The sequence below is a fragment of the Aegilops tauschii genome, chromosome 5, assembly GCF_002575655.3.
Source record: "Aegilops tauschii subsp. strangulata cultivar AL8/78 chromosome 5, Aet v6.0, whole genome shotgun sequence".
NCBI classification, from domain to species: Eukaryota; Viridiplantae; Streptophyta; class Magnoliopsida; order Poales; family Poaceae; genus Aegilops; species Aegilops tauschii.
Window position 1 is genome coordinate 444960044 of NC_053039.3, and position 11701 is coordinate 444971744.

At 49.9% G+C, this 11701-nt stretch overlaps 1 protein-coding gene across 1 annotated transcript; it reads left to right on the forward strand.

Annotated features, from left to right (window-relative positions):
* Positions 1-6657: 6657 nt before the first annotated feature.
* LOC109753850 (putrescine hydroxycinnamoyltransferase 3-like) lies at positions 6658-8836 on the forward strand. The gene has a single exon (XM_020312774.3). It carries the CDS (start codon positions 6765-6767, stop codon positions 8067-8069), a length of 1305 nt encoding a protein of 434 aa, XP_020168363.1. The 5' UTR covers positions 6658-6764; the 3' UTR covers positions 8070-8836.
* Positions 8837-11701: the final 2865 nt, after the last annotated feature.

The window sequence follows — 11701 nt, forward strand, 5'->3', positions numbered from 1 at the left end:
GCTTCCATGATCACAACACAACGATACTTGCCAAAGATAACAACCATATCAAGATCACAAAGCATTGAGACTGACATGAGGTTGAATCCTAAGGACTCGACAAGCATGACTTTGTCCATGTGTCGATCCTTTGAGATCGCAACCTTACCTAGACCCAATACCTTGCTTTTTCGTTTGTCGGTGTAGGTGATATGCTTCAGATGCGATGGAGATAAGGGAGCATCCATCAATAGATTCTTGTCACCAGTCATGTGGTTTGTACATCCACTATCGAGGACCCACTCAGTGCCTTTGGGTTGATCATCCTGCAGATGAATTTGTGCAGCTACGAACTCATATACTTCATCAGTGAAGAATATGACATCAATTTTATCAGATCAATTTCATCAAGCAATTGAACAGATAGAACAGTATGAGGATGTGAGAAATGAAATTTCATTTCCTCATGATTAGCTTGCATCCTTTCAAGCATATTCAGGTCTCCAGCAAATTCTTCAGACGTTTGAGTGCGTCTGGAGACCTGACTCTGCATAAGAGATTAGTTCTTTTTCTTCACCACCCACATCTGAAGGGGTGGCAAAGAGTTCATCATTCTACGAGCTCCATAAGAGAAAGGTGGCATAGAAGCCAGTCCACTTCGTTTCACATAAGAAGAGTTAGGATAAGCATATGAATAAGCAGAGAAGTTCTTCGAGGACTTATGAACATAATGGTTAAAATAATGCTCATATTCATAGCCCTTAGATCTTCCCTGCGAAACAGAAGTGTTAGCACGATGATGTTCATATGAGGACTTTGATCCTTTTGAGGAATTTGATCCACGTGAGGAATTTGGTCCGTATGAGGACATGGATCCATATGAAGAATTTGGTCCATATGAAGAATTGGATCTGGGGTTCCTGTTCTTCACAGGTGGTGTCATGATGACATTCACCTGAAGACTTTGAAGGCACCTTTTGGGAACCCAGATTTTCTTCATAGGGGAACCATTCCTGCAGTTAGTGCCAACATATCTAGCAAATACTTCTCCATTCTGATTTTTGAACAGCTTATAGTTGGAGTCAAATGACTCATCAGAAGAATGAGGAGTTTCACATGTAAAGCCAGATAAAGTAGATGGATCAACTGGAGGTCCGTTTGCAGCAACCCATGAGGTTTTGGGATACTGCTCCGGCTTCCAGTATGTTCCATCAGCATTGAGTTTCCTCTCAAAGGCAATACCCTCTTTCCTAGGGTTCCTGTCTAGGATCTACTTTTTAAGCACATCACAAAGAGCCTGATGCCCTTTGAGGCTTTTGTACATGCCTGTCATATACAATTCCTTCAACCCTGCATCGTCAGTGATACTAGCAATATCCTCAGATGAGGAATTAGTGATGGCAGAGACATGTGAAGAATTTGCAGCAATAGAAGCATTTGAACATTCAGGTGAAGAATTAGCAGATTCACGTTCAATGCACTTCAAACATGGAGGAATAAGTTCTTCCTGAGCAGCGCTGATTTGTTGAGCAAGTAATGAATCACGCTCCTTCTGAAGATCTTCATAACTCACCATTAGCTTTTCAAGGTCTTGCTTTCTTTGAAGAAATTCATAAGAAAGTTTCTCATGATCAGATAAGAGAGTGTTATGATGACTCTGAAGATTGTCAAACATGGACTGAAGTCTCTGAAGATTTTCAGTCAAAGTTTTAGTGAGATCCATTTCTTCACCCAGCATATCATCACTCTCATTAAGCATATTTTGAACTTTTTCCAAAGCTCTTTGTTGTTTAGTGGCAAGGGAAGCAAGTTTGGTGTAACTGGGTCCAAATTCATCACCAGATTCATCATCACTAGACTCAGACAGGTAGCATTCAGTTACCTTGGCACTTTTTGCCATAAGGCATGGTGCAGAGGATGATGATTTTGACTCAAAAGTCATAGCCTTGCGCGATACCATGAAATCCTCGAACCAGGGATCACGGTCAGCTCTATGACCTTCATAGACCTCAGATAGTCGGTCCCAGATAAGCTTCGCATGGCTGAGATGCATAATGTTCCTGAACTGATTTTGAGATAGACAGGAGCAGATGATGTCCTTCGCCGTGAGGTTGAGAAGAGTGTACTTGCGAATGCCATCCGCCTCTGCCATCTTGCACAGATCGGTAAGACCAATCTCAGTGACGGTCCACAGCTCGCTGTTCATCACCATGAGTCGCTTCTTCATCATGGCCTTCCACTTGGGATAATCATGACCGTCAAAGATGGGGCATGACACGGTCTTCATTCCTGCGGTCGACATAACTAAAACTCCAGGCGGTTAAACCAAAATCACACAGAACAAGGGAGTACCTTGCTCTGATACCAATTGAAAGTGTGTTAAGTTGACTAGAGGGGGGTGAATAGGCGATTTTTATGTATTCTTCAATGAGGAATTTCAGGGTGAGGAAATTCCTTAGCCTAGAGAACAATTTCTTTAGTGATGCTCAATCACTTTGGGTTTGTAGGTGTTTGGGTTTGGGTTTTCCTCACTTGATGATTTTCGTTCAAAGTCCTCAGAGGATGGGATGCTCTCAATGACAAGTGTCAGTTTCTCTCGGAGCAGCCAACCAGCTAGTGGTTGTAGGGGGCGGCTATTTATAGCCTAGGGAACAGCCCGACATGATAAGACATAAATGCCCTTCAATGATATGACTGTTAGGTGGGTAGATATTTTGGGACAGCTGGCGCATAGCACAGCAACGGTCGGAAATTTGACTATCAAATTCCTCAGGGCTATCATGATCCTCACTTGTAGGCAATCCGCACTAGCGAATTCCTAACTCCTCAGTCAGAACAAATTCCTCAGAAACCAGAAGAACTTCGTCTCTGTCACTGAAGAAATTGACTGAACTGCATGAGATTTCCAATGGCTTCACTCGAAAGGATTGGTAGGTGAAGGATTTTGAGATGAGCATCACTTGGAAACTTTTCCGTAGTTTTTCCTCGACCCCCTTTAACAATACGGTGTTTCCTATGACTCAATAAAGAGAAAAACGAAACTACGAAAACAAAGTCTTCACGCTTCATATGCCTCGCATGAATATAGAGTCTTCACGGTCACACCAATTTCTTCACTTTCAAAGTCTTCAGAAAGTCTTCAGAAATCCAAAGTCTTCAGTTGAAGACTTCATTTTTAGGGGTCGACTTTCTCTGTAAATATCAAACTCCTCATAGACTTATAGATCTGTGTACACTCACAAACGCATTAGTCTCTTAACCTATAAGTCTTCAATACACCAAAATCACTAAGGGGCACTACATGCACTTACAGACGGTCCTTTCTCCCTTGGAAATAATGGTCTGAAAGGTTTGGGCACCCCCCAAAGTCAATTTTTTTTGCTTGGTTGGCCCTTCAAGACAGAATTTGGACGGCAGATAGATTGGCAAAGCGTGGGTGGCCAAACTGCGATCTCTGCCCTCTTTGCAGGACGGTGCAAGAATGCGGACCTCACCTCTTCTACAAGTGCCGCTACACCCGGCGTCTTGGTCTTTGGTCATTGAGAAATTCCTCATGCACGGGCTTGACACTTCCGCTTGGCCCTTGTTTGACTCGGTGGAGGAGTGGTGGGCAAGCACCTCCGCCGATGGCACGCCGAACCGCCAAGCCAAGGCCTCCCTCACCATGCTCGTCTCATGGACAATTTGGAACGAGCGTAATGCAAGAGTGTTCAAACATAAGAGTGCTCCACCGCCAATCTTACTCTGCTCCATCGCTATCGAGGCCAACCTTTGGGTCGCCGCCTGTGCAAAGAAGCTAGGGTCTTTTATTTCACACGAGTAATCCGCATGCCGTGTTTTTTTGGGTGTCTTGTAACAAACTCTTTTCTATCTTAATTAATGGATGAGGCAAAGTTTTTGCCTCCGTTTCAAAAAAAATTGAATTACACCATGATCAAACACAGTCCACGGTGTGGACCGAGAACTAAGAAATTCTAAGACGATTGGGAATCAACAAAACCGTGTTCAATATTATACCGTGCCAAATGGATGCGCCTGCCACACCTAATAACATGAGCCAATTGGTTATGGCTCGGCTGAGCGCGCTCGCCGAAGGAAACAAGATAGAGTCATCATCCGCAGTTGTGTCACTCGAATTTTCCTAGACCGCGACCATCAACCCTCGTTAACTTGTCCGCGTTTGGATATCGTCAAAAAAGCGTAGGAAGCCGTCTTCATCAAAAAGAGAGGTAAGACTATATAGATTATGTGAGGTGAGGACCACTCCTTAGTCAATTTCTGCGCTAGCAGGGGAGCATTCGTTGATTTTGACGAGGCTGTTCTATATATGATTAGGTGGAGAAAATTACTCCCTCCGTCACATCATATAAGAACGTTTTTTTTACACTAGATGTTCTTATATTATGGGACGGAGAAAGTATTTCTTAGGCAGATACTGTAGTATATACTGGGTGATGTTTCTTCAGAAGCGACAAAAATAGAATCCCTCTGCCCTAAATTCAAACTGACGACCAGACCTATTTTCCTCGTCAAAAGAAAAAAAAAAGACGACCACACCTATTTGTTTCGTGATGTTTATTCCGGCCGACCCATGATGAGATTACTTTTGTCAACCTCTGAGGCTCCGACAACGACTGGCCGTGGTCTTCCTTCCTGGAAGCAGTACTCTCCTAGTAGTAGAGTAGACATGCGACGCCGCCATCTCTAGAATATTCTGCTCTGACCTGGCATCGTATCGGTGTCAGTCAAACTGGTTGCGGATTCGGGGAATGGAAACAAGCTGCCGTCCTGATGTGCCAAACAGCTATAGAATCTTCCAGGAACGAGTCAAGTTTATTTATTCATGCATGGTGACACTGACAGCATGCATGCATGCATGTCATTATCCGGTTAAATCAAGCATGGTGGATCAATGCAAAAGAGAACGCAAATGAGAAAGACACATTAAACTAACACATTGGATGAGGCAAATCTTTTGCCTTTATTTCAAAAAAGTTGCTTTCGGTTGCACAAGCTCAACTTGCACCCGAACTCTTCAGTAATTGATGATATATCCTCACGCCGGCAGGTTTGTCTGCGCCGCGTTTGATGATTATGACGCACTGACTGATGGGCAGATGATGTGCATCTAGATCACTGACCTCTATGGCTCTATCCTCGTCAAAACCCATAAACTGATGCATCGTATGTGTATGTGGACATGCCTTTACAACCACCATCGAATATATATTTTCCATTAAAGGATAGACGTTGGCTGTCTATCTAAGCAAAGCCATGCTTTATCTAATATGTATCCGGACATCTCTTTACAACCATGATTTAGAATCTTCCATCTGTTTTAGCAAACCGGGATTCGCCGCCTCTACCAAAACCATGTTTATCTGATGCCAAAATTCTAGTGATCAGTGTCAACGTCAATGCCCATTGCCTACTACAAAAGTACTCCTCGAGTATTTTGTTTTAAAGGCATCTCCAATGCTGACCCGTAAATCAGACACCGTATTCGTCTATGGACAAAGGGACCAGTCCAAAACGATAGCCACTATACGCCCGCTAGTAAAGGGCAGTTTGAAATTTAAATATGTCTGCTCCATAGCATGTCGGATCACATCCTCGGCCAATAACAACAAAAAAAAAGTAAGTATGCTTAGTTTTACATGCCTGATCATTGAAGAATATCAGTCCGGCAGTCCATGCGAAAAATTAGGTTTTTGCTTTACCGAGCCTCCACGCTCAATCTACCAGCATAGCCGTATAGGCCGCCTCCACCTCCTTCTCTGCCACCTCGATCTCCTTGCTCCGCCTTCTCCAGCTCATCCTTCTGTCGCTGAAACATCTTGAAAAGGATGACTTCGCCAAATCCGCCACCTTCAAGGTGAGCACCTTCGCGTCCTTCAAAGTCGCTGCGATTTCCACCTTCTTCTATTTGAGCATGGCCTTTTTCTCTTCGAGCTTGAACTTCTTCTTGGTCGCCTTCATCAACAAGTCAAACCTCTCCGCCACCTTCGTCTTCGGCAGGGTCTCCTCCGGGTCCATGCGTCGGCGGGGAGGGAAGAAAAGAGTGGGGGATAAGGGCAGGAATTTGATGGAGAGCGTCAGGATGGAAGCAGAGAGTGAGAGATTTTGCCACGAAAACAGTTCGGCCAGCTACAAAAGCGCGGGCCGACTACTTCGAGGACCGATGGGGCTTGGCGTTGGATGGCTTGCGGTGTCTAGACAGCTGCGGCCGGACGGATACTAATGGTTTGAGGGGTTGGTGTTGGAGAGGCCCTAACTCAAACATCCATATGGGGTTAGCCAGTATTTTCTCGTGGACACACCATGAGGGGAAAACAATAAATAACATGAGTTGTATTATTGCCTCTGGACTTCATATTGGTCTGTTTTGTAAAGCACGCAAAGGAGTGAAATAGAGGGTACGGTTTAGACTTGTGACATTTGCATGTTCTAGGTAACAGCCGGTCACTAGTCAAACACATGCATGGTTTACAGGCGGGCCAGGTCCAAGTCTCAAGTCTCAACTACACAAATTAACAAGTGGTACTAGACTCAAGTAGTTTGATTTCACCTACCGGCCGGCTACCGTTTCCCCCGAGCGTGTTCGAGACTCCAATACCGTCCTATAAATTGTACAACCAGCAGCAGGACAACCACCAAATCATACACACAACACAAGAGTACAAGACCGCAAAGCCTCCACGTACAAGCTCGATCTCTTGTTGCCTACTTTTGATCTTTCCCGCCACAGAGAAACTACTTCTTCGGTATAAGCTCAGTACGCAGCAATGAAGGTCAAGGTGTTGAGCTCCAGGCTCGTCAAGCCTGCCTATACTGCCGGCGAAGCGCCGGTGCCGGCCACCGAGTACATTCCACTATCCATCTTCGACAAGGTGACGTTCGAGATGCAGATGGCCATCATCTACGCCTTCGCGCCGCCCGCGCCCACCACGGCCTCCATCGAGAAGGGCCTTGCCCTGGTCCTCGCCCAGTACCGCGCCTTTGCCGGGCAGCTCGGTGAGTCCCCCGACGGCACGCCGTCCGTCATCCTCAACGACCGTGGCGCGCGCTTGATTGAGGCGTCCGTGGACGCGGACCTCGTCGACATGGCGCCCTCGAAGCCCACGCCTGAGCTGCTCAAGCTGCATCCTGACCTGGAGGCGGAGCACCAGGAGGTTGTGCTGCTGCAGCTGACACGGTTCCGGTGTGGCTCGCTCGCTGTAGGGTTCACGTCCAACCACGTTGTCGCCGACGGCCACGCCACCAGCAACTTTCTCGTGGCCTGGGGGCGCGCCACTAGAGGGCTCCCCATGGGCCTGCCTCCCGTACACCACCAGAAGGACCTCTTCAAGCCACGATCGTCGCCTCGCGTGGAGCACGAGCACCGTAACAGGGAGTACTACCTACCGTCGCCCACCGACGTGGTCGGTCACCACGGCGACGCCGCCGACAACATCGTCATCCACAAGGCGCACTTCACCAAGGACTTCATCGCCGGTCTGCGCGCCAAGGCGTCCGAGGGGCGCGGCCGCCCGTTCAGCCGGTTCGAAACCATCCTCGCCCACCTGTGGCGCACCATGACTCGCGCACGCGACCTGAGCCCCGAAGAGACCTCCAAGATCCGGCTGTCCGTGGACGGGCGGCACCGGCTCGGCCAGCCGGCGGAGTACTTCGGCAACATGGTGCTCTGGGCGTTCCCGCGCTCCACGGTGGGTGACCTCCTGAACCGGCCGCTGAAGCACGCGGCGCAGGTGATCCACGACGAGGTGGCGAGGGTGGACGGCGCCTACTTCCAATCTTTCGTCGACTTCGCCAGCTCCGGCGCCGCCGAGAAGGAGGGCCTGGCGCGGAGCGCCGTCTGCAAGGACGCGCATTGCCCGGACGTGGAGGTGGACAGCTGGCTGACGTTCCCGTTCTACGAGCTGGACTTCGGCACGGGGAGCCCGAGCTACTTCATGCCGGCCTACTTCCCCACGGAGGGGATGCTCTTCCTGGCGCCGTCCAACTTCGGCGACGGCAGCGTCGATGCCTTCGTACCCTTATTCCAAGAGAACCTCCAAGCGTTCAAAGAATGTTGCTACTCCATGGAATAGGTGGCCTAACTGAGAATCGGTAGATTGATAACTGAGGATCAGCAGAGAAAAGAATGTTGAGTACGTGCAAAGCACATTTTTCTTTCTTTTTTCATTTGAGGATTGTATAGTGCTACTGTAGTACTGCATGTACACAAAGGTTCTGATGTACCTAATCTTATTGATGGTATGTTAGTACGTTATAAATTGAACAAATGTTCATTTTGGACACTGAAGTATTGTCTCCGACTTGAACACTAAACAATGGAAGTATGAAACCATATGAATTAATAACTAGATTTTTTATAATAGTTTATTCAAATTGAGCTGAGTTAGCAAAAAAAACGGAATTGTACGAGTCTTACAACATACGTAGATGCGTGTAACGCTAAGAAATGAGAAGCGACAAAATAATCATCAAGAATTTTGACTATTATGTTAAGGGTGAGAGGTCGCAGCTTTCAAATATGGTAACTGGGTAATGCTAGTTTGTTGGCTAATCTGGAACGAAAGAAATGCGAGAGTTTTTGAAAACAAGGCATCTCTGCCGACCCATGTGGTTGCGTCGATCAAGGTTGAGGCGAAGATTTGGGTCATTGCTGGGGCTAAATATTTGAGAAATTTAATTCCGGGAGAGTGATCCCTTTGTCCACTGAGCTTTGTGGTCATGAAACTCTAGAGCCTTGTCATTCTTCTTCTTAATTAATGAGATAAGGCATATCTTTTGCCTCCATTTCAAAAAAAAGAAAATCTATGGCGTAGCCTTTTTTTGTTTGGTGAATACGCTTAGCAGCATATCATTTCATTGATAGAAGAGAAAGAATGAAGTTAGTACAGGTGGCATCCATGCAGACGTACACAAGAAGGCGTCTGGAGGGATGCAGCAAGCAGGGGGAGGAGGATGCTCAGCCTCATTACAAATGATCAGGTTACAGGAATAATAGCGGCTAGTCCCTTGGCGCCGGCCTTAGCCCATGGCGAGCGTCATTCTGGATGGAAAGCACAAGGTCATCGGAGGAGGGGTGGAGGCCGTCGAAGATGACGGCGTTGCGGTGCTTCCAGATGGCCCAAGCGGTCAGAGCGACGATGGAGTTGAGCCCTTTGCACAGGCCGCTCGGCGAGGTATCGGTCACGAGCACCCACCAAGCGAAGAAGGTCGTCGCGCCGTCCATGGGCGGGGTGATGAGCCGGCACCAGGACAGAATTTCGTGCCAGGTGACCCGGGCGAAAACGCATCCAGCTAAGAGGTGGTCTATGGATTCCGTCTCCTGATGGCAAAGGATGCAAGCGGTGCCATGCGTGAGGCCGTGTCGTGCGCGGCGCTTGGCCATCCAGCACCGGTCCAGGGAGGCAAGCCAGAGGAAAATCTTGTTGTTGATAGGGGCCCGGCTCCTCCATAGAAGCTTCCAGGAGGGCGGTGTGGTGGATCCGTGAAAGAGAGCATGATAGCAAGATTTGGCCGAGTATATGCCATTTGCCGTCCAACGCCAGAATATCTTGTCAAGCGTGGGGGTTAGGGTCACGCCTTGGAGCTTGCGCCAAAGATTGACGTACTCAAGGACCTCCGGGAGCCCTAGCGTGCCGTGGATGTCGCGAATCCAGGCATGCTGCTCAAGGCCCTCCTAGACCAAGGTGTGCCACCTGCGCCGGCTCGGCACAAGGGAAAAAAGGCCGAGGGCGAAATCGGAGACGGCCTGGCCGTCGAGCCAATGGTCGCTCCAAAAGAGGCAAGTTCTCCCGTCGCCAAGGTGCCAGGATGTGGATGCACGGAAGAAGAGGGACGTCACATCATCAATTGGGAGCTGAAGGTGGTGCCAAGGGCGCGAGGGGTCGGTGGCTTTGAGCCAAAGCCAGCGGCACCGCAAGGAGATCCCGGTGAGGTGCAAGTCGCACACGCCAAGTCCACCGAACTCGAGAGGTCGACATACACGCGGCCAGCTAACAAGACAGTTGCCGGATCTGGCGTCACGCCGGCCGTGCCATAAGAAGTCACGGATGATCCGCGTGATCATCTTGAGGATAGTCGGGTTGATGGCGATGGCCATGAGGATGTGCACGGGCATTGCGGAGAGCACGTGGCGCACGAGCGCAAGGCGCTCACCACGGGTCAGGAGCACGGCTTTCCAGGTGGCCAGCTTCCGCGTGATCTTGTCCACGAGCGGCAGCAAGGACGAGGAGGGTGCCTTGCGCACGGACAACGGGAGGCCCAGGTATACCAAGGGGAAGCTGGTGACTGCGCACGCGAGCATGGAGTTAATGGTCGATGTCACCTCCTCGTCGCAACGGATTGGTGTGGCCGAGCACTTGAGGAAATTCGTGCGGAGACCCGAGGCCTCGCCGAAGATCTGAAGCAGCTCACGGTTGGTAGCAAGCTCTATGGTGGTCGGGTGGCAAAAGACGACCACGTCGTCGGCGTACAGAGAGATGCCGGAAGCGGCGTGGCGGTTGGTCAGCCGTTGCAGCATTCCCGCGCTGACCGCGTGCTGGAGGAGAGAGTTCAGGGTGTCGATCACGATCACGAAGAGGAGCGAAGATATCGGGTCGCCTTGGCGGAGCCCACAAGCATGATCCACCGGGGGGCCTGGGTTGCCGTTGATGAGGACCCGCGTGGATGCAGTGGAGACTAAGATGCACACCCATTCGCACCAGCGATGTCCGAAGCCAAGGTGGCGAAGAACTTGGAGGAGAAAGGGCCAAGAGATTGTGTCGAACGCCTTCGCAATGTCGAGCTTGAGGAGGATGCGCGGGGCCTTGAGATTGTGAAGCAGGCGCGCCGTTTGCTGGACAAGAAGGAAGTTGTCGTGCATGCTCCGGCCGGCGATGAATGCGCTTTGGTTGGCGGAGATGATCTGGCTCATCCTAGGCGCCAGACAAAGGGAGAGGACCTTGGCGAAGAGTTTGGCCATGATGTGGATCAAGCTGATCGGCCTGTAGTCAGAGAGCGCGGACGCGTCCGGTTTCTTGGGGAGTAGAACGAGCAATGCTTCATTAAGCTTCTGGAATCCCATGCCATTCATTGCGTAAAGTTTGTCAAAGGCTTCACAGATGTCGGTCTTGATCGTGGCCCAGCATGCACGCAGAAATTCCGCCGTGAACCCGTCCGGTCCGGATGCTTTGCCCATTGGCAGATGTTTCACAGCGTTCCAAATCTCATCCTCCGTGAATGGGTGCTCGAGGTCGAGAAGATCAAAGTGGCGAGGGTCAATGCCGTCGAGGTCGAGGGAGTGCTCCCTTTGGGTAGAGGAGCCCAGAATGGAGCTGAAGTGCTCGAATGCAGCTTTCGCCATATCCACCTCGTCGGTGAGGACTTGCGAACCCACCCGGATGCCAGCCATGTAGTTCTTTTGCGCGCGGTGGGCTGCCTGGATCTTAAGGAGCGCGACGCTAGTGTCGCCATCACGGAGCCAGCTGAGGCGAACCCGCTACCGGAGGATAGAGCGCTCAAGGGAGGCGAGGCCGAGGTAAGCTCGCTTGAGCTCATGGCGCAAACCAGCCCTCGGCCGGCGTGAGGGGACGGCAATCTTGGGCAACGTCCAGGCGATAGATGAGCTCACGCGCAATCTGCAACTGCAAAGAGATGTTGCCAGTAGTACGCGCCCCCAGCTGTGTAGTCGACGGGCAGTGGCCTTGAGTCTGGCATATATGCACCGGAA

Excerpts from the sequence above, each read along its gene's own strand:
- LOC109753850 (XM_020312774.3), top strand. The coding sequence starts at position 6,765 with ATGAAGGTCAAGGTGTTGAGCTCCAGGCTCGTCAAGCCTGCCTATACT.